At 45.4% G+C, this 22,427-nt stretch overlaps 2 protein-coding genes and 2 long non-coding RNA genes across 12 annotated transcripts in view; 3 read left to right on the top strand and 1 right to left on the bottom strand.

Annotated features, from left to right (window-relative positions):
• Positions 1–1,168: 1,168 nt before the first annotated feature.
• LOC125615351 lies at positions 1,169–1,979 on the top strand. Its single transcript, XR_007345956.1, has 2 exons — positions 1,169–1,294; positions 1,628–1,979. It is a non-coding gene; the product is annotated as an uncharacterized LOC125615351 (long non-coding RNA).
• Positions 1,980–5,951: 3,972 nt separating this feature from the next.
• Serpina10 (serpin family A member 10) lies at positions 5,952–11,636 on the top strand (the record flags this gene model as incomplete). Its single annotated transcript, XM_048799531.1, is given in 9 exon segments — positions 5,952–6,091; positions 6,093–6,248; positions 6,250–6,495; positions 6,497–6,541; positions 6,543–6,592; positions 6,595–6,649; positions 7,767–8,030; positions 10,469–10,528; positions 10,530–11,636. Coding segments are annotated over 9 exon segments (1,128 nt in total), but the record flags the coding sequence as incomplete, so codon positions are not given.
• Positions 11,637–12,974: 1,338 nt separating this feature from the next.
• Ppp4r4 (protein phosphatase 4 regulatory subunit 4) overlaps positions 12,975–22,427 on the bottom strand; it is a 106,633-nt gene continuing 97,180 nt past the window's right edge. For 8 of the 9 annotated variants that reach the window (XM_015488484.2, XM_048799262.1, XM_048799256.1 and 5 more), the window contains 2 exons: positions 16,598–16,745; positions 14,551–15,077 (listed from right to left, as the gene is read on the bottom strand). In XM_015488484.2, the coding sequence (XP_015343970.2) occupies positions 15,002–15,077; positions 16,598–16,745 (224 nt within the window). In that variant the 3' untranslated portion in view covers positions 14,551–15,001. Of the gene's footprint in view, positions 14,380–14,550; positions 15,078–16,597; positions 16,746–22,427 lie in introns of those variants that run through there. The other variant, XM_048799257.1, reaches the window with a different exon arrangement.
• The window catches only part of LOC125615350, a 15,174-nt gene continuing 6,274 nt past the window's right edge, over positions 13,528–22,427 (top strand). Inside the window, exon 1 of the long non-coding RNA XR_007345955.1 lies at positions 13,528–13,538. This is a non-coding gene — a long non-coding RNA (uncharacterized LOC125615350). The remainder of the gene's footprint in view (positions 13,539–22,427) is intronic.

Genomic DNA, 22,427 nt, shown 5'->3' with positions numbered 1-22,427 from the left:
CTCTTTTGAAAGGGATTGGACAAGAACGTGCAGCACAGCCCCGGTGGCGGCTGCCCACCCTGGCCAAGCCCTGCCTTCCCTCGAGGGATGTCGGAGTCTGCAGCAGCTGGAGCCCTGGTGACTGAGAGGTGACGAGTCATTAAAGACATCTGAAGGCAGCGACCCTGGAGAAACAAGTTAGAAGAAAGAACTAAGCCAACCCCTCCCCACAGGCCAACAACTGCGAATCAGATGGACGTGAATGAGAACGGACTTTTCTTTTCCTCCCTCTCTCCACCTGACCACCGACTGCATGAGGGCTGGCCAGGCCGAGCCAGCTCCCACCCAGGAGCTCGGGAAATCGCAGGTGTGAGGTTCAGCAGTTGCCAACCGCTGTTCAGAGCTCAAAGGTTCAGGTCACCTTCCTTTCAGTATTTTTTATTTGTTCTTTTTAGATACACATGACACTAGAGAGTGTTTTGACATATCATACAGACATGGAGGATAACTTTCCATTCTTGTGAGCCACATGATGTGGGGCTTCGTATATGTATTCATATAGGAAAAGACAGTTCATTCTACTGTCTTTCCTATTCCCATCCCTCCTCCCTTCCCTTCATTCCTCTTTGTCTAATCCAGTGAATTTCTATTCTTCTTTCACCCACCCATCCCCCTCATTGTGAATCAGCCTCCACAGATCAGAGAGAACATTTGGCCTTTGTTTTTTTGGGACTGGCTTATTTCACTTAGCATGATATTCTCCGGTTCCATCCATTTACTGGCAAATGCCATCATTTCATTCTTCTTTATGGCTGAGTAATATTCCATTGTATATAGGTACCATATTTTCTTTATTCATTCATCTGTTAAAGGGCACCTGAGTTGGTTCCATAGTTGGCTATTGTGAATTGAGCTGCCATGAACATTGATGTGGTCTGGTGACCTTTCTTTAAGACATTCTCAGAGATGTATGGTCTTCATAGCCACTTAAGTCTTCATGAACTACTTCATTTGTGCCCCCAAAAGGGAATGAACGTGAATTAATCAACAGAAAGAAAGATCCAGAGCAGCCTTTCGGTGCCATCACTGCAAACACAACTCAAAGTTGGCGCCTTGGAAAGGCCTCATTTGTGTTTTCACTCTAAAGGGACACATGAGCTTCTCAGGTCCTACAGACTTTGGACTGAGCCTCTCTAGTCAAGCGTGTGGCCCGAGGGTGGCCGGAGGGTGTTGACCTGTGTCACAATTCCCGTGTTCATCCTGCGCGGAGCTCAGTCCCTCTTGTTTCTGCCTGGGGAGTTTGGAGCCGGAGCAGGTGGGGAGTGGTGTCTGGGTGTCGCTGATCCTGTCCTGCGGCCCATGGAGCTGCGCTGTGGGGCGGGGCGGGGAGGCGGTTGCTGGCCGACTCACCAGACTCAAGGTTCATTTTCCTTAAATCACTTGCTTCCGTGTGATCTGCACACTTCTGCAAAGACACTGAGCTCCTTTAAAGAGGTTGGAGTCATGGTGGCTGCTCTTTGGGCCTGTGTGCAGCGAGGGTGTCCCTTCAGAGGGCCAGCAAGCCCCGGGCCGTTTTTGTCCCACTGGCAACTCCGATTCCCCCTGGCCGCCCGACTGCCATGGCTTACACGGCTGCCTGCCTTTCTAGAGTCTCTGCCTCCAGCCTCCGCCTCCTCAGTGATTGTGTCTGCGCCAAAAGGCATTCCACCCAAGAGGCTTCCCCAGCTAGGAACAAGGGACAGCAAAGGAGCTGGGCAGTTGAAGGACACCTCTTCAGATGACCCTCTGGGGGCAGCGCAGTCAGCCTGACCAGGGAGCAGCTGCTAAGCACCCTTTTCCTCAGCTGTTTGTGCTAAAGATTGTGCGGCCACCTGACCATTGGGCCCCAGCCAAGACCCACGGCGGGGACGAAGGCCGTGAGGCCACCTGCTCAGCCGCTGGCTTTGGGTTCTGATTGCTGGGCGCCCTTCTGCACTAGAAGTAAATTCTTGCCTTGCGGACAGAGCTGTCTCTGAGTGTTTATTTCGGCTCCTGGGGGGCCCAGGACCCCTGATATTTCCATCAGGAGGTGAAATGATTGGGTTAGGAGAGCCTTCAACTAGTCAGTGTGCTAACCCACCAGTGGGGCTAACTGGGTGGTGACTACAGGCAGCTAGGGAGTGGCTGAAAGAGGCGGGCCACCACACTCCTTTGGAGCATATATTTTGTCCCCTGTGAGGAACCTTCTCTCTGCTTCCTGATTGTCAGGTCACACCCCTCTGCCATGATGCTCTGCCTCACCTCAGGCTCAGAGCCACGCAGCTGGTTGTCTATGGACTGGGACTTCAGAACTGTGAGCACCAAGTAAATGTTCCCTCCTCTAAAGTGGGTCTTTTTGGGTCTTTTGGTCACAGCAACAAAAAAAAGTTGACTGAAACATTTGGTGTGCCTATATAAGCCTTTTAAAATTTGCTAATGACTGATCATCTTACATGCATGAACATTTTACATTAATAGGATGTGCTTTTCTATGTGACTTGAATAAAGGATGTCATTAGCCCTTTAAAAAAAGATAGCATATGTGAGTGTATGTGCTGATGTGCAAAGTAGAGATGGCTAAACAGAGAAGAGAAGAAGGAAAAAGCGAATCTGGAGAGAGGGATGTAGGTGTTCTTGGTGCTATTCTTTTGAGATAATTCAAAAACTAAAAACTTTCAATGAAAAATAAATAATGGCCAGAAGCACACAAGAAAAGAATAGATAAATAAAATAACAGCGCATAGTCCAGGACAGGAGCACTCGTGTATATATTGGGCGTGTGTTGTGTGTGAATGCATGTTGCTTAGAGCCTCACAAAGTTGCTTAGGCTGGCCTTGAACTTGAGATCCTCCTGCCTCAGCCTCCTGAGCTGTTGGGATTACAGGCGTGCACCACTGTGCCTGGTTTATAATTGTATTTTGCCTTCATCTTAGAACACTATTTTTTTTTAATTTGTGGGTAGGTTATATTAATTATAAATTTTGATTCAAGGGTGGTAAGGAGCACATAACCAAATATTTATATTATAAAAAAGGAAGTCAGTAGGTCTGAGAAGTTGGGCTTAAAGGGTCTCCACCAGCCTTGACATTGAGGGCTTGAGGGACTGTCCAGTTTCAATGCTGAGAGTTGTAAGTTCACCTTGAAATAGGCTTTGTGATCTAGCTGTCTGTCTCACACTGGATTGGCGGGTCCTTGGGGTGGGAGAGCACCTACCCCACCCTGGCTGAAGCAGGGGAGGCCACCATTGTCTTCTCCCTCACCAGGTGCTCTGTCCCCAGAGGCACTCAACAGAAAGTCCCTGGCCCTGTCCAGGCAGAGCTCAGGGTCAGGGCACAGCCTTGAGTTGAAAAGCAGAAGTTCCAGGTGAATCCATGTGTTTCGCCGCTGGAACTGGGAGTGCAGGAAGCCCCTCCTGGTGTGTGGTTTCCAGAAGCTCCGCCACCTCCAGGCAGGATGTTAATCAGTAACGGCCCCCAGGGGATCACACTTTGGAATAGCAAATATTTACTGAAGGCTTTGGCTACAACACCTAAGCCTTCATCGTTCCTCTGGACGATCTTCCCTGGCACCAGGGGCCCTTGGCGGGTATGAGGCAGTGACCACAGAGAGACCTTCAGAGTCCAACCCGAGGGGAGAGGAGGGGGAATGCCCTTGTCAGCTCTGGGTGGGCTCCAATGTGAGGGGTCAGTGGCCAAGCAGTGCAGAGTCCTCACCCTAGACTCCACAGGGACTGTGAATCCAGGCTGGGGCTGGGGAAGGGGTGGGCTCCCCTGCAGGAAGGGGGCCCGGGGAGTGGTGTGAGTCTCGGCCTTTCATCGGCCCTGACTAACGGCCCAGCAGAACGGGCCTGCCCCTGGGCAGGGTCGGGAGTGGACGGTCACTGCAGCTCTAGGTGCCAGAGGTCTCCTACCATCAGATGCTATCTGGGAAGGTGTGTCCTCACTGAGCTTGCCGGCTCCTAGTCCAAGGAGTGGCCCAGCACATAGGTCCTCACCATTTGGCTGAGGAACAAAGGCCTGAGATGACAGGGGGGACGGTTCCATTAGCAGGTGCAGGAGCCACCTGCTGTCAAGGACTCTCACCCGGCAGGAGAAGGGGGAGCTTCAGGAGCAGTATGGTGACACTTAGCATTTGGAAGGGGTGACATCTAGCTGGTGTGCTGGCTTAGCTTCCTGGTAACCGTGAGAGAGCTGACCAAATTCAAGAGTGTCCTGCCGAGGGCTTACCCTACAAAGTAGAGCTGAATATTGTCACGTGGCTGTCTTAGTTGGGACTGGCTCTAACAAAATGTCATGGGCTGGGGGCCTGAGCCATATTTGTCTCAGTCCTGGAGGCTCAGAGCCCAGGATCAGGGTGCTAGCACGGTTGGACTGTGTCAAGGACCCTCTCCCTGGTTTGCAGATGCTCACCTTTCATGCTGTGTCCTTCATGGGGAGAGGAGGTTCTCGGCCCTTGTCCTCTTATCATGAGGACACTAATCCCAACACAGGGCCCCCCACCATGACCTCATCTCAACCTAGTCACTTCCCAAGGCCCCACTTCCTCACACCATCGTTTCGTGGGTGAGGGCTTGGACTTATGAATTTCGGAGGGGCACAATATTCAGTTCATAGCCACAGTGAAGGCCTGGAATGGGGGGATTGGCACACGGAAGGAGGGACTTACCCAACAGTGACAATGACGGCGTGACCTGCGATCCTGGGCTTGCTACTGGGGATTAGAGAGGACTTCTGAAGCATGACCCTGGGAAAACATGGCTGAAGAATTCACTGAGAGTGAGCACTGCTCAGGCCACAGCAGGGGGCCCTGATTCCGTGGTGCTGTCAGCAGGGCGAGGGGCAGCAGGAGGAATCCCGGGGCTGGACTTGGCTTGGCTCCGGGTGCGGCAGCCTAGGAGGTTTGCTTCGGCATTCCCCCTTGACACAGGGACCCTGGGCCAGAGCCAGGGTCTCCCTGAAGGGAACTGCCGAGAGGCCTGCGATACCCCACACCAAGGTGGGACGTCCTGCCCCACCCAGGCCCTCCTCCTCCCAGAACAGAGCAAGGGTGAGGGAGAGGGGTCTCTTGGTGGCCTGTGCAGCCAGGCCTGGTGTATGGCCAAACTCCAGGAACCAGAACATGTGGTCACAGACAGGGGCACAGCCCAGGAGCCATCCTGTGTGCCAAGGAACACGGAGGGACCTGGGAGAGGTGGTAGTAGGGGACAGGTACCAGACTGGGGCAGCAAAGCCAGCACACCCCAGGCTGCTGTGGGAGAGATGGGATTAAGCCCAAGCCAGTGCTGAAAGCCCCGGCTGTGCCAGCTCCCGCCATCCTGGGAGTCCAGCTAGAGGAGCAGGGAAGACCCGCGGGCACTGTGCAGGGCGGGGGCAGGTGCAGGAGGATGTGCGTCAAAAACCAGCGTGGCAGGCTTTCTCTTTTTCTTGCCCGAGGGCCTCTCAGACCCTCCAAATCCCCAGCCAAATGTGTCACATCCCAAGTGCCCGTGGCCCAGCGTACATTGGCTGCCTTATGGCTGAGCAATCAAAGGCCATGCCTGAAGCCATTCTGTAAAGGGTTTGTGAGGCCCCTGATGGCACCTGACCCTGCTCTGATACTGCCACTTGTCCCTGGAGAAGGGGAGGAAAGAGAAAGAAGAGGAAAAAGGAGTTGGAGAATGGGAGTTGCCCGAGGGCCCCGCAGGGGAGGGGAGCAGGAGGGGTTCTGCGCTGACATTTTGCTCCCTCCTTGGAGAATGGGTGCAACCCTGCCTGCTCCAGGGCTCCCCGGGGCAGGACTCTCCGAGCCAGAGTTGAGCCCCTGTGGGATCCTCCCAGAGGAGGCGGGGCTGCTGGAGGGATGGTCACCCCTCACTCGGGGCATGTTACTTGGGGCATTAAAGCAATCCCTGCCCCTTTCCTATGCAGGGAGTCTTCTGTGGAAGGGAACCAGTCCTTGGCCTCCACAGTTGACCACATGAGGTGGCCCTGAGCCTCCTGCTCTCTGTCCTCCTGGCGGAGATGAGGCTGGTGCCTGGCCTGGCCCTTGGTCCTGGGTCACCAGAAGCCCAGGAAGGGATGGACACTCTGGAGCCTCAGCCTCCTCAGAACCAGACTCAGGGTGGGGGGAGTGCAGGCTCCTACTGATGGGGAGGATCAGCTGGGGACAGAGGGGGCCTGGCTGATGACCAGACAGCAGCTGTCTAGTGAGATTTTTAACTTTGGGCTCAACCTCCTGTGAAAGATGCCCATGAGGGACAAGGCAACACGGTCTACTCCCCTTGGCCATGGTAGGCCTGATGCTGGGGTCAGAGGGCAGAGAGCGCCAGGTGGAAAGCAGCCTCCACCTGCAGACCCTGAGCCACGCCACGCCCCTGCTCCTGCCTCCCTCTTTAAGCTGATCAGAGAGACCCTCTCCACCAGAGCTGGGCCTTGCTCAGGGGAGTTTTGCCTTCATCCACAAGGATTTTGATGGCAAAGAGACCTTCCCCAATTCACCCAAGAGGCCCCTTGATACAGCATATGCCTGTGAATTTTCAGTGCCCTCAGGCCCAGGGGCTCATGAATATTACACAAAGAGCCTCAGGGGGAAGTTCCCCAGCTATTTGATGAGATTAATATCAAACCAAATTGATTCTTGTGGATCACATCTTGTTCTGAGGGACTTGGGTCATGTTCTGCTCTCCCAAGCCAAAGCGCCCGTAGCTGTCCGTTGCTCCCCTGTCCTGCTCAGGGAGTGGCTCTTGCTGGAGGAGCTCCTGTGAACCTGCTCTCCGGCTGCACAGCCAGCTGGAGCAGCGACAGACGGTGCCAGACAGGTCCAGGCACTCCCTGGTCTTCCCATAGCCTCCACTTCTTACTGTGTTCCTAGCACTTCTACCCAGTGCCCGAGAAATTTAGGGTTGTATTTTCTCTTCTTCCCTCTCTGCTTTTGTGACCTGGAGTAAGTGACAAAACCTCTGTCCTCCAATTTTGATTATAGAAAAACAGGGACACTCCCACCTGCTCTGATGTCACGAGGGCACATGAGATAATGAGTGCCCAGCTGTGCTTGGCACAGGCGAGGCACTACATATACTTGGATTTTTAGAAATCTTTGTCTCCCTGGCTGCCAACGCATAGGGCAGAACAGGAGCTGAAAGCAGAGCCCGAGAGGCAAACCTGCTCAGTCCACATAAATGCCCAGGCCAGGCACAACAAGGGTCTCCTGACACCCTGATCCCAGGTTCTCTGGGAGCATAGGACAGGGTGTGGATGCACGGGAACAAAGAGCCAGCCCAGGAGATGAGCGAAGCCCCAGGAGGGGAAGCCACTTTGCAGCCAGCCAGGCCACGACCCAGGACAGGCTCGGGTACAGAGGGTTGTGCAGAGGGGAGCTGGGGCTTCCCCTGTACTGGGAGTGCGTGGGCCAGAAATGCTGTCACTTTATGGAGGTGCTGCACAGATGGTGGCCAGGGCCATGCAAAGGCCCCAAGTCTTCTCCAGACTTAAGCTAACCAGGACTGAGAGTGAGTTTTGTCCAGGTCCAGAAAGATGGGGAACAGGGACCAGGAGACATTCCCTTGCTTCTGTGTGTGACTCCAGCTGGGCTTGTGAGTAGAGGGCATTTTGCCCAGAAGAGCTGAGGCCTCTGGGTAATCCATTGGCCTGCCTGAGCTGTGGCCCTGGCAAACTTCATGAGGGGAGATGGCTCCTTGCTAGACGGAAGGCAGCAGAGCCCTCCCTCTGTGAGTGAGAACCTTGCTTTGGCAGAAGCTGCTTTCTGCACGCACTCTCTTCTTACTCGTTCAGGGAAGGGGCTGGCCGCATGTGGCCCACCTTCACCGAAGCTGACACTTTCCACCTGGACAAGTCCAAGGCAGTCAAGGCGCCAGTGATGTACAGGGCAGGCAAGTCTGCCTCCACCTTTGATAAGAAGGTTCACTGCCATGTCCTCCCACTGCCCTACTGAGGAAACACCACCATGCTGGTGGTCCTCATGGGGAACACAGGTGACCACCTGGCCCTGGAAGGTGATCTGACCACAGAGCTGGTGGAGACATGGCTCAGGAACATGTAACATGCACAATCTCCGCCTATCTGTCCTTGTGACGCTCACCACGGTTTCATCCCAGGCACAGTGGCTCTGGCTGTCTGCCCCTTGAGGTCTGAGCTCCCAAGGGCGGGGGCAGCTGTCTCCTTCTTTCCCACTCTCCCCCAGCATTGATCGATGGATGGCAGGCCTGGCTCATCCAGCCATTTACTCAGCAAGTACTTACAGGGCTCCTCCTACTGTGATCCCTGCCCAGTGCTAGGGATGCAGCAGGGAAGAAAAGAGGCCAAGTCCCTGGCCCAGGAGCTTGTTTTCCAGGGCAGGAAGATGACCAGGAGCATTAGCAAGGGAGAGGGGCTCAGGAAAGGCCCAAGGAAGTGTCAGGCCGACATCTGAGCTAAAGGGTGAGTTGTGGGCTCTCTTGATGGAGAAGCGCATCAGGGCACAATGTTCTGGGATGGGAGTGTGCCCACTCGGCTGAGGAGCAGCAGGGAGCCTGGCCACCTCACCAAGCAAGCCCCAGAAAAGACTTGGGCTTTGTCTGAGGAGACGGAAGGGCCCTGGGGGGTCTGGGAAGGGGTGCGATGGCCTGCGTGGTGAAGACACCAGGGGGATGAGCGTGAAAGCAGGAGACCTGTTCAAGGTTAGGTCAAACCCCGATGGATGCTGCTGCTTGGATTGACAGTGGTGGTGACAAGGAGCGGTTGGATTCTGGATCTACCTAAGGAAGCAAGAGTTGGCAAAATCTTGAGTGGACTGGATGGGAGTGAGAGAAAGGAAGAGATCTGTCAGTCAAAGGTGATTGTAGCTTTTAGCCTTAGCAACTGGAAGGATCAACCCACCCTTTAGTAAAATGGGGGGAAAATGTGGGAAGCATACATCTAGGGTGGATTGTTCTGCCCATCTCTCTTCAGCAGAGCCCTGTCCCCTTCCTCTGGATGCTCGAGGAGCCACCTAGCCCTGACGTGGACTGGCTTGCAAAGTCTGTCGAATCCTCAAAGAGCCCACGGAATCCCACCCCCTTCAGGGTGAAGGAAACCCTGACTTTACAAGGCCCTGCCGCCCACCTGCCTTGGACAGCTCCTCTAGAAAACCCCTCTGGTGCCAGTCTCGTGTTGTGACCGAGATTTATTTCATCCCTTCCTTGAGAAGAAGCCCGATCCACAAATGGCTATTTAATACACACACACACACACACACACACACACACCTGTAGCTTCTCCCTAACTCCTATTTTTTGGGCCCGACTTTTATGTCTAAACTGTTAAGAACAGGTTTAGTCAGTCCACAGAATGCCCTCAGCCAATCGGCGTTTCTCAGGGGAGGTGCTCTTGGTTCAGAGGACAATCAGAACCACCTGTGGTCCACAGCAGTTCTGTGCCTTGTTGGGGACTGGGTGGCCTTCCGGGCCTGTGTTCACTGAAGACAGCAGTAGCCCCCTCTGCCCTCCCCTGTTCCCATGATCCTTATGACAAAGAAAATGCCCCCACACATCTCCACGTGGCGGCCACATCTCGTCAGCTTCTTCCTTGGCTGTGGAGTTGGCTCATATTTTCTCATACAATTGTAACTTTCAACTCCAAGAGGGAGGACAAATTGAATCCACCTTTGCAGGACTCAGTAGAAAACTCTGGCCTGCAATCAGGCCTTAGCGTGCCAGGGAAGGCAAGACAATTCGACAACTCTGCTGGAAACACAAGGAAAATTGAAGACACGTGCTGTTTTACAAGGACGGCATCTCCATGAAGCTTAAACTGTAAACTATTAAATACCCTGTGTTTGCTCTTGGGAGTAAACTTTCACCCCAGAAAATAGAGAATTTCTAGGAATTATTAGGTTGATAAAATAATTATAAAGACACATCATTCATATTCCATTAGGTTCCTGGACAAAAGACTTTCATAAATAGGCAGGTAGCCTGAGTATAAGCAGAGTTTAGGAAGGTTTCAAGGACCTCAGGCTTGCCCCAGGGAGTGCCCCAGAACAGGACCAGGCACTGGGGAGCTCCCACCAGAGACTCACCACACCCTGTCCCCACCCTGCCAGAGGGAAAGTCAAAGGATGCAGGAGACCCAGGCAGCTCAAAGCCTTCCACGGGCACTGGTTCAACACAAGAATCAATAGCACAGAATATGGGGGCTCCACAAATATTAGATACGTATGCATAAATGTGCCAGTCAGAGTCCCTGGCTCCAATCACAGAACTTATTTTACATATTACACAATCACACTGGGTTCCTGAGGTCTCCTGGAAAAACCCCTCTTAGGTTTCTAAGGGAGTCCCTGGTACATCCCCAGACTGTGACTCCTGACATAGATGGGCCCTGTACCACTAAATCCCAGGAGTGTGGCCAAGTGGGTAGGACCACCATCAAGAATTTTAAGGGCTCAATTCATTCCCTCTCTCTGCTGCCATATGAATGGTCTTCCACACTATTCCCTTTTCTGGGTTTTTTCAATCAGTGATTGAAGTTGATGAGAAAGGAACTGAGGCGGTGACAGGAACCCTGACAGAAATCACTGTATTCCCTGCCTCCCGTCACCAAGGTGCCCCGACCATTCCACTTGAGGGTCTACAAGGAAACCTCGAGGGTGCTCCTATTTCTGCAGGGTGGTGAATCCAATCTCCTGTGACCCACAACTGGCATGAGCTCTCAGTGTGACAGCAGGTGCTCAATCAGGCATCTGAACCCACATGGGACATCAGCACTGGATGGCACAGTGTGTGTCCCCTGTGTCCTCAGCTTTTTCAGGCTGTTCTCAAATGAACACAAGGATAAAATTGATAACATTTTAAGATGTTGCTGCAATTTGTCCAGTGTTTTCAACCTGTGCTGCATTGGAGAGCCAGGGCTATCTACCTTTCTCTGTTGCTCACACACTGAACTTTAAGAACGTCGTTATGGTCACAACACTATTTTGAGATTAAAGCCTTAGGGGAAACACATGTACATAATCTCCTTGAGCCCTGTTTCTCTCTGGACTCCTTTCCGGTACAAGTAAGTCCAGCACAACACCTTCATTTCACAAAGAAACAGGGATCCACAAACAGGGTCACATTGTCACTTTCATGGGCACCAGGCATTTTTGCCTTCATGGGCCCCTTGATAAGAAAGGGGGAAAAATAAGAATGTGTGTGTGTGTGTGTGTGTGTACATATATCTCCCCACATGTATTCATATATACATATACATATTAAAATTATACTTTATAACTGCATTGGTATGAAGATGAACATATTCTGGATTATATTTACCATTCTATCAAAGCATATATCTTGCTTATTGCTAGAAGTAAAGCATCTTTGTGGGCCCTTTCAGCATGGGGGCCTTTGGCCCAGTGCCTCTGCATCTAGTGAATAAGCCACACCTTGTATCTCTGGAAGGGAAAGACCTGTCTCAGGCCACTGTGCAGCAACGGCGAGTCAGAAGCCCCCCTCTCCTGCATCCCATCACAAGCCTTTCTACTCCTCCTTCCCTCTACCTAAAGCATCTGATGGGATCCTGCTAAATAGTCAGGGCGTGCTCAAATCAAAGTTTTCCTCTAAATAAAAAAGAAAACAGAAACTATCCCTGAAGCTTCCTCCAGAAGTAATCTTCTGACATAGAAACAAGGGACTAGGAATGACCACAGAGCTAACTAATTTTGGAATGTCAACTGTGTCGACAAATGCCTAATTAATTTCTATCTATTTCTACATAATGTTGAAACATACCTAAAATTACTGGTTAGTTCTTTCAATTATTAATATAAATCAGAGTAAAGCTGAATAGGTGATAATATTAAGAGGCAGTTTAAAGACTGACTTCATCATTCTCAAATATGAACATTAATTCATTCCTGCAGTCCAAGTCCTGACATTCCTTTAGGACCAGGAAATTCCAGGGCCTAGGAAGAAAGACAAAGAAAGATGGCTAACTCCAAGAGCCACTCCTAGGCGACTTGTTTATGTTCAGTTAGTCAGGTTTATTTGTGTCGAAGTATGATCTGTAAAAATAGCAGAGATTTCAGGAAAATTTCTCACTTTTAAGAGATGAAAATGAGAAAAGGTCTTTGAGAACATAATGCTCTGAAATAAACAGGGCTGAGCCAGTACAGGAAGGGTCACTGTCAAGGGCCACAGGAGGAGAGAATGCTTTCTTTACACCTGGTGACGGGATCTACCTAGTAAGTTGTTAAACATAACTTTTATAAGAACATTGGTCTTGTTTCTGGTGTCAGTGGAGATCTGTGTGGATATTCATAACTACTGACATTTTTTATTGTGTCTACAATCTGTGCTTTTAAGTATAAATGTGACAAAATTTCAAAAACTTTAGAAGTTTATCATGTTAATGAAAAAAATTTTTTCCAAAAGTAATTGTGATTGACTGATTGACTGTTTTTGTTTATTTGGTACCAGGGATTGAACCCAGGGGCTCTTAACAATTGAGACACATCCCCAGCCCCATCCCAACTTTTTTTTTTTTTTTTTTTTAATTTTGAGACAGTGTCTTGCTAAGTTGCTTAAGGCCTCGCTACGTTGTTGAAGCTGAATTTGAACTCACAATCCTCCTGCCTCAGCTTCCCAAGCCACTGGGATTACAGGTCTGTGCCACCACACCCTGCATGATTGACTGTTATAACTCAGAATTTAATACCTAGGAGCAAGACTGCAATTAACTTCTCTACATTCTTAAACTTTACAAGTAGTGGTGATTTTTCTCTTCACTTTCCCCTTTTCCCACATCCATGATGGGGAAAAAAATATAATAACTCACCTAAATTATTTTTTAACAAGTAAATTGAAATTATCCATTTTATTTAAAGTAACAGAGTCAAGGTGACTGAACTGAAGTACTGGAAAAAGGGATGCAGCCTTGATGTACCATTATGCACCACAAAGTCTCTAGATCATAAATGTTCAATCCACATTATTGATGATAGTAGGAGACATAATTAAAATAGTTAAATGAAATCCACAAAAACCATACTGAATTCCTTTAATTAGTGTTGTCAAATTTCTCACACTTACTGGAACTATGCTGACAAAATGAACAGTTAAACAGTTCTGTTTTATCCTCTGATGCAGGACATAACACATCACTAAACATGGACAAAAAGAGGCTTTGTGGAAGGAAAGGAAACAAATGGCACAAAAAAGACTCACACTGAATGACTGTCCCCTGAGTAATTTACAGTTGACATGAATGTGCTTCTATTATTCATTACTTGAAAATGAACTGTCTTGCTCTTTAATGATAGAATAAAAATTGCAGGAAAGTATTCAAAACTTTTTTCACAAACACAGGCACCTCATTAACCTATGTTTTATTTTGAGTCAATTCATTATCCATTTTACATTATAAAAAGTAACCACACACGCATATGCATTCACAAATTAGATCATCTTTATCATACATCAAATATATTTTAAAAAACAAATATTTTCTAATATAATATAGTTATATGCTGATTGCATTTGAAATAGAGAAGCTGACAATAGCTTCATACAGTATATCTCAAGAACTGACGTTTTAAACTTAAGAACTGTACACGTTCCACAGGCAACTCTGATGAAATAATAGGACAAATAAATGCTGTTGACAAAGCTTAAGCATGATAGCTTGGAATAACACCTGATTCAAACCAGATTCATCATTTTAAATGAAGTAAGGACTAATACAATCTAAAAAGTAAACAAAGTATGTATAAAAGAAATTCTAGGAAATAAAGGAAATCATCAATCTATTATTTTAAAGGTATCTGTAGCTCACAGTTATCAGAAGTCTTTATAGAATTTTCAATGCCAAATTGAAATGTGGGGATGTCCTGGAATCATGGAACTGATAAAACTATGGACAGCTGTTCAGTTTGTCCTTTCATCCTGGCTTGGAGAGCCATAAGAGGGTGCAGTAACTTCCTTACTTCCCAAGCTCCTGTCCCTGTGACGACCCAGCAAGGGCAAGGTCCGCTGACTTGCACTGTCTTATCCTATCTGAACACTACCCTTTAGGGCAATGGGAGAGCTGGGTTCCTGTACAAAGAAAGGCAGGCTTGTCTCACCGCAGCAGTCACTAACGCACACGCCTAGTTATTTTTCATTACATTGCACTGTTACATTGGAATTCTGTAACCACATTATTATTATTATTTAAGAAATATCTATTAATTATACCTCCTAGGGATCTAATTCCAAATATGGTAAGTTTAATATCAGCTGCCATTCTGTGTCTTTTCCCATTTCATTAAAAACAGAAACAAAAACAAAAACACCTTAAAGAGGTCCCAGCCACTGCTTCTGCTTTTGCCCACTGATCATGTCATCTCTAGCGGTCTCTGTCTGCCTCCTTCATTATGCAGTTGATTTAAGGGTTGGATTTTCTAGATTTCCTGAAGGAAAGAAGGATGGAAGGAGGGAAGGAAGGAATGGAGACAGGGAGAGGAGAAAAGAAAACATGAAAAATTTTCCATATAATGCTTACTAAGTAAATAAAGAAAAGCTACTTTAGATAAACCTAATATATGAGAACCTGATTAAGGGAAAAGATAAAACACACCTTAAAAATTACTCAGAATTACCTTTAATGACCAAAAAACCAAGTATGCACTTAACATAGCATTCAATTTAGTTCATACAAGTTTTGCTTCTTTTTAAATTTCATATAACCACAGTGGAAATTACACAGAACTAAATATATAAACTGACCTTAAAAGACACAATGCACACCTTTACTTCAAGTCACCACTATTTCTGAATACCAGATGTGTCATTTTATAAAGTGAGGGAATGTTCTGCACAGAATTTTCTTGAGAAATAAGAATTCAAATAATTAATACTTTCTGAAATCACTTCATAGACTTATTTTAAATAAAAAGGACATATTTTCATTTAGATATGACATGGTTCTGAAATGTGAATAATACTTCACAGAAGTGAGAGCAGGGGAGACATCAGCCACCTGTCCCAGCTAAGTGGTAGTACACACTTCTGATAGTCCACCCGAGACCCCCGTTATAGGAAGTGTGGCCAGGCACTTGGACATCCAGGCGTGTGGTCAGGAAACAGCTGTGGAGCCCAGCATTCCTCTCTTCAGAACATTCAGAAAAGAAGAAACAAGCCTGATGTGATTTCTTATCAGTCGTTGTTTTTGGACTCATTTTTGTAACCACCAATTATATAAAAAGGAAAAATGAGCTGGACAATGAAAGATCAGATATAGGAATCTGAAGTAAAGGAGGGCTGGCATGAATATATTTCAATGGTCTTTACTTTTAAAAAATGCTGATGACATTCAGAAAAATAAGTGGAGAAGGGAATGTGCCATTACTAAATATGTCCACATAGGAGAAGTCCAGGGCAACCCTGTGAGAAGAGAGCCTAGGTGGAGAGAGAGGCAGGATGTCAGGATGCAGAACAGAAAGGCCCCTTTCAAGACCAAGCGTGAGTCAGCACAGACAACAGTGAGGCTGGAGAAGCACAGGGCTGAACTGAGCCCTGCTGCTTGCTTGACAGGAGCTCACTGCCCGGTTCCACCTCTGCTTGCATAGCTTCTAAATGGAACTCCCACAGGTTCATCACCAGGGCAGTAACATATGGGTGGAGTATTTTCATTAGTCAGAGTGTTCTCCACATTAACAATGCTAATCTGTAATATCAATATCACTTTTTCCTATCTCTATTACTTTTTGTAGTATAGAGTCCTAACCCTTCTGTGAGCTCCATTGAATAAACTGATTTCTAAATTCTGAATGAAGTTGGGTATAGACCCACTGGCCAAATAAAATTTAAAATGAATTATAATATAATTTAAGTCCTAAAAAAGAACTCTGGCATGGAGTTTTTATAAAAGGATTCACATGAAAAACTTACTTTGAAACTGTCCATGAATTTAAAAGAAAGTCTGAATCTTGTCTAAGTTCTGTTCTAATCAGAAGGATTGGGAGTTCTATTTGAAAGAGCAAACCTGCAGCCCGGCTGAACCATGTGTACCTTGCTATGGTCTCTTATGATGATTTTTATGAGACTACACTCTTGAATGTTTAAGCTAAAAGAAACACAGGCTTCAGCAATTCAAACAAGGTGCAAAAGCATGTAAAACAGCATGGGGCAAGGAGAATAGAGAGAGGCCCTTTATAACTCCAAGGCCCAAGTGTAGTCTGCAAATGTCAGTTTTCTAAATTGCAACTCTGGTTTGTGCTAGAATAGTATTTCTTATGTGGCATTTGTTATACCCATCTTTCTGAGCAATGAGGGATTAGATCCCACAGCTGGCTGTTTAAAGGGATACAACTATACCACCTAACACCTTCTCAAAGAGAATTCCCCAGAAAGTAAAACTTTTATAGAAGAAAAGCAGATTTCAGATGCTAGCGGAGGTCATTTAAATGGTCTTTGTTGATTTCCTAAGGTTACAAGGTATTTGCCATATACTGCTTACTCGTGCACACCACCTAACACCCAAGTCTCCCACGATTATAATCCCCTTTGGCTTGAAACACTTCCTCGTTATGGACATTTCCTATGCTCTGTAAAGTATGTAAGTAAGAAGGAAAATGAACTGAGGACACGGTGGGACAATAAACTCAGCATGTGTCACTGACGACTTACGACACGGCCTTCCGGGGTTGTGGATCTTTATTCCCACTGTTCTTCGAATCAGCTGTGCTACTCGTCCCACGGGAGGTACTTGGTAAGGCAGGATTGGGAGAATAGGAAGGTGGAACATTACTGGCACTACGAGCCCGGAATGAATCATCTGAAAGTAACAAACAGAGTTAGACAGTGAACACACTAGAAAAATGTTAATTGAAGAGAAAAGGCCTCCACCAGGGGCCTTTTTCTATTTTTAAAGAATAACTGACTTTTTCTCTTATTAAAGAAATTTAGTGAATTAACATACAATAAATTTCACAAAGTTAATATTTTAGCATATATATCTCCCCGGGAAGCCATCACCACAATTAAGATGTGGAACACCCAAATGTCCCTTCCCACCTCACTGCAATCCCTCCTTCTCTTCCTGCATCCTTCCTCTCTAAACCATTGATCTGCCTCCTGTCATTACAAATAAGCTTGCATTTTCTAGAATGTTACGTAAATGGAACCCTACAATATGTAATTATCCGTTTTATCTGGCTTCTTTCATTCACAACAATTATTCTAAGATTCACCCATGTTGTGTATATTGATACTTCATTTTTATTTCTGACTATGTATTGTATGGGTATGTAAAATTTGTTTAAATATAATGTGTGTTGATAACACCAGGATTTTTTCCAGTTTTTGACTATTTCAAACAATGCTGCTTGGAACATTCATGTACAAGTTGGTCTGTGTGCGTTTTAGTACTCTCTGGTAAATACCTAGGAGTAGAATTGCTGGATCATATAGAGAGTGCGTATTTATCTTCAAAAGAAACTGCCAAAGTGTTGTCCAGAGTTCATTCTCTGCGTCTGTCACTTCCAGCAGTGATGTCTGAGAGTTCTGGAGAGGTGTTCCATATCCTCACACTTTGAATATTGGCAGTCTTTTAAATTTTTGACATTCTAGTGAGTGCCAAGTGTTATCTTCTTGTGTGCTTAATATCCTCATTTGCATTTCCCTAATGATTAGTGATTTTAAGTATCTTTTCATGCACCTCTATGTATATTTTCTTTTGTAAAGTTCAGGTTCAAATCTTTTGCCCATTTTAGTAGTAGTTGCCTTATTAAAGACTTTTTTGTATGTTATAAATGCAAGTCTTCTGTCAAGTATATATAATGTGAATATTTCTCCCAATCCATGCCCTTTTAGTCTTTTTTTTTTTCTTCAAAACCCAAAGGTAGAAAATTTTGATCAAGTCTAATATGCTGACAGGAGAAATCTATGTCTCAAAATAATAAAGGCTTTTTTCTATTATCTTCTTCAGAAAATACAGTGTTAGCTTTTATGTTTAAATATACATTTTTAATTAATTTTGTATATAATGTGAGATAAAAGCTGAGATTCAGTTTTGTTTAGTGGTAGCAGGGTTTCTTTTGTTTGTTTGTTTGCTTTTTGGCTTTGATCTTTTTAATGTGGATACCCAATAGTTCTGGCACCATTTTAAAAAATAGATTTATTTTTTAAGAGAAGTTTTAGGTTAACAATAAAAGTAAGAGGAAGGTACAGATTTCCCATAACCCTGTACCCACTCATACACAGCTCTTCATTTTCTACATCTCCCACCAGAGTTGTGTGTTGGTTGTAACTGAGGAAGCTTCATTGACATCTTATCATCAGCTGTTATAAATTCTGTGTGCAGGTTTTTGTACAGACATAAGTTTTCAACTCCTGTAGGTAAATACCAAGGAGGACAACTGCTGAGTCATCTGATAAGTACATCTAGTATTTTAACAAACAACCAAATTGATGAAAGAGTTCCCATCAGCAAAGAATCAGAATTCCTGCTGACCCACATCCTCAACATTTGGCTTTGTCAATGTTTTGGATTTTTTTTTTTTTTGGTGGGGGCAATGATGTTTTTATTTTTTTTACTTGTTCTTTTTAGATATACATAGTAGTAGAGTGTATTTAACATATTATTTGGATCTTGATCATTCTAGTAGGTGGGCAGTGATATCTTGTGGCTTTAATTTATAGTTACCTAGTGACATATTGTTAGGGTTCGAATATGAGGTGTCCCCTGAAAGCTCCTGTGTTGATGCAGGAATATTCAGAGATAAATGATCACATTAGGAGAACTATAACCTAATCAGCCCATCCTACTTTAAATGGACTAACTGGGTGGAACACTAGGCAGGTGGAGTGTGGCTGGAGGAGGTGGGTCACAGCAGGTATGCCCTGGAAGGGTTCATCTTCCCTGTAGTCTCCACCCCACCCCCTGCCTTGCTTCCTGGATGCTATACAGTGAAAGTTTTCCTCCACTACACCCTTCTGCCATAATATTCTTGTCTCACCTCAGGCCCACAGCAATGAAACTGTCTGACCATGAACTGAACCTCAGAAACCATGAGCCCAAATAAACTCTTCCTCCTCTAAGTTGATCTTGTCTAGTATTTTGGTCACAATGACAAAAACCTGACTAACAAAGAAATTGGTACCAGGAGTGGAGATATTGCTGTAAGTAACCTAACTATGTGGTTCAGAAGCCTTTGAAGCAGGTTTGCAGGAGGCACATGGAAAAGTTTAGAGATGCATACTAGAGAAGATTAAAAATGTTGTAAGTGGAGCTTAATGGATAATTCTGGTGGGAGCTCAGAAGATGAGAAACCTGACCGATATGCAGACAGTAAAGCCTGTGCTCATGAGGTTTCTGAGGAGAATGGGATTCTATTGGGAACTGGATTAGAGGCTACTCATGTTACATTCTGGCAAAGAACTTACCTACATTTTGTCCATGTTCTAAGACTTTGTCTGAGGCCAAATTTAAGGGTGGTTAATCTGACAGAGAAAACTACAAAATAGCACAGCATCTGTGGCATGGGTAACATGGTTTAGCCACGTTTACAGTGAGAATTGGGAGCAGAAGAGAAGGAGGATTCTTAAAACTTGCAGTTTGGCCAGAAAAGTGCTATAAAATTGGAGCCAACATGTGATTGTTGAAGATATAACCACCACTAAAGAGAAGTTAATGCTTTTACAGAGATAACAAGAAAGATATCTTAAGGTCATCCAAGAATTAGCAAGCCCAACCCCACTGCAAGCTCAAGAGTATAAAACTAAAAATTCATTTGAGAAGAAACTCTAGGGGCACCCTGCTTACAAGCCATGCCTAGAAAGCTCTTTCCTCAGGATTCAGTTCACTGTACTCAGCCACCCAGGTACTCAGAAGCTGCTACAACCAAGATTCAAGGGGAGCCACCAACTGCTCAAGATAGCATCAGACCTTGGTGGAATCCACTTGGTACTGGTTCTGCAATAATGCTGGATACTGGAGTTAAGGGGTCATGGAGGCTTCCATTGAGATTTCAAAGGAAGGCAATATGTAACTGGGTCAGTATTCCTGTCAGTTGCCTCTGAGAAAGTGATGTGTGAAGATGAAGCCAAAGCTGGAAGGGAGACCCCAGGGATTAAAAGATGCTAGGAATGTGGAACATCTGCAAGAAAACTTGTGGGCTACTGACAGCCAGGCTAACAGAGAGGCCATGTGGGCTGTGACTGGCAAGACCAAACTTGACAAGATATCACATCTCACCACCATTTGCCCCAGATGCCAGATATGGAGCTACAGGGCTTATTTGCCCAGCTGGGGTTTTTGTCTTGTTGAAGTCCTTTCCTTTCTATGCCCCATTCCTCATTTTTGGAATAGGAATGTTTATTGCACCATTATATATTTGATATTTGCAATTTGCTTTTGATTTTTTTAAAGGGGCTCACAGCCAAGAATTTGCCTTGACTAGAGAGGAGAATTTGGACTTGGACTTTTGGGCAATGCTGGAACTATTAAGACTATGGGGGTGCTGGGGTTGTGGCTCAGTGGTAGAGCACTTGCCTCACATGTGTGAGACACTGGGTTCAATTGACAGCACCGCCTATAAATAAATGAATAAAATAAAGATCCATTAACAACTAAAAGTATCTTAAAAATATTATGGGGACTCTTGGAGATGGACTAAATGCATTTTGCACTGTTACAAGCAGGAGTTTTAGGGGCCAGAGGTTGAATGTTATGGTTTAGATATGAGGTGTTCCCCCAAAAGCTCCTGGGTTGATGCAGGGATATTCAGAGGTAAAATGATTAGATTATGAGCACTGTAACCTACTCAGTACATTTGAATTTGGACTAACTGGGTGTTAACTGTATGTAGATGGATGTGGCTGGAAGAGATACATCATTGGAGATGCACCCTGGTGGGGTTCATCTTCCTGTGGCCCCTTCCCTCCCTCTGCCTCCCCCTCTCTCTCTCCTTCCAGGCTGTTACCCAATGAATAGCTTTCCTTCACTATATCTTTCTGTCTCACTGCAGACCCACAGCCCTGAAGTCAGCCAGCCATGGACTGAACTTGTAAAACCGTGAGCCCAAATAAACTTTTCCTCCTCTAAGTTGTTCTTTTCTGGTTATTTTGGTCACTGTAACAAAAAGCTAACACACATGATATTGAACATCTTTTTATATCCTTGTCATCTACATATCGTCTCTGGAGAGGTATCTGTTCAAGTCTTTGTCAACTTTTAAATCAGGTTTTTAGTTTTCTTTTTGATAAGTTTTAAGAGTTGTTATTGTTATTGTTGTTAATTTTGGATAATAGAACTTCACCAGACATATCTTTGCAAATATCTTCTCCCGTTCTGTCTCTAATCACCTCACTCTCCTACTAGTTTTCATTTTAAGGAAATCTAACTTATCAATTGTTTCTTTCACAGGTCATGCCTTTGACGTTATTGCCCCCCCCCCCAAAAAAAAGCACTACTATACCTAAGGTCATCTTGATTTTTCTCCTATATTATCTTCTAGGAACTTCATAACTTTGCATTTCATATTTAGATCTGTAATTAACTTAATTTTTGTGAAGAGTATTAATCTATACTTATTTTTGAATGTTGGTTTCTAGTTATTCTAGCACCATTTGTTGGAAAGACCATCTTTCCTCCATTGCATTGGCTTTGCTCCCTTGTCAAAGATCACTTGACTATATTTATGTGGACCTATTTATGGATCCCTATTTGATTCCATTAATATGTCTTCTTTTGCAAATACCACACTGTCTTGGTTGCTGTGGTTTTACAATAAGTCTTGAAGTCAGGTGGTGTCAAACTTCTAATTTTGTTCTTCTTATTCAACATTGTATGGGCTATTCTGAGTCTTTATCTTCCCCCATTTAAAACTTTTAATCAGGCCAGGTGCAGTGGTGCATGCCTGTAATCCCATTGATTGGAGAACCTGAAACAGGAGAACTGCAAGTTCAAAGCCAGTATCAGCAACTTGGTGAAGCCCCTGGTAACTCTCAGTGAGATCGTCTCAAAATATATATGTATATGTTTAAAATATATATATATATATATATATATTAAACAAGAGCTGGGGATGTGGCTCAGTGGTTAAGAGCCCCTGGGTCCAATTTCTGTACAAAAAAAAAAAATTTTAAATAAATTCTAGAATTGGTTTGTTGGTATCCACTTGCTGGGATTTTGACTAGGATTGTACTGAATCTATAGATCAAGTTGAAAAGTAATGATTTTAAGAATACTGAGTATCCCTAACCATGAACATGGAATATCAATTTTTTAGTTGTTTGATTTCTTTTTTTTTTTTTAATTTTTTATTGTGGGTTGTTCAAAACATTACAAATTTCTTGATATATCATATTCCACACTTTGATTCAAGTGGGTTATGAACTCCCACCTTCACCCCATACACAGATTGCAGAATCACATCAGTTACACATCCATTGATTTACAAATTGCCATCCTAGTGTCTGTTGTGCTCCGCTGCCTTTCCCATCCTCCACCCTCCCC

This window comes from Marmota marmota, unplaced genomic scaffold (genome assembly GCF_001458135.2).
Source record: "Marmota marmota marmota unplaced genomic scaffold, marMar, whole genome shotgun sequence".
NCBI classification, from domain to species: domain Eukaryota; kingdom Metazoa; phylum Chordata; class Mammalia; order Rodentia; family Sciuridae; genus Marmota; species Marmota marmota.
Note: the sequence above shows the minus strand (reverse complement) of the source record. Positions and strands in the feature narration are given on the sequence as shown.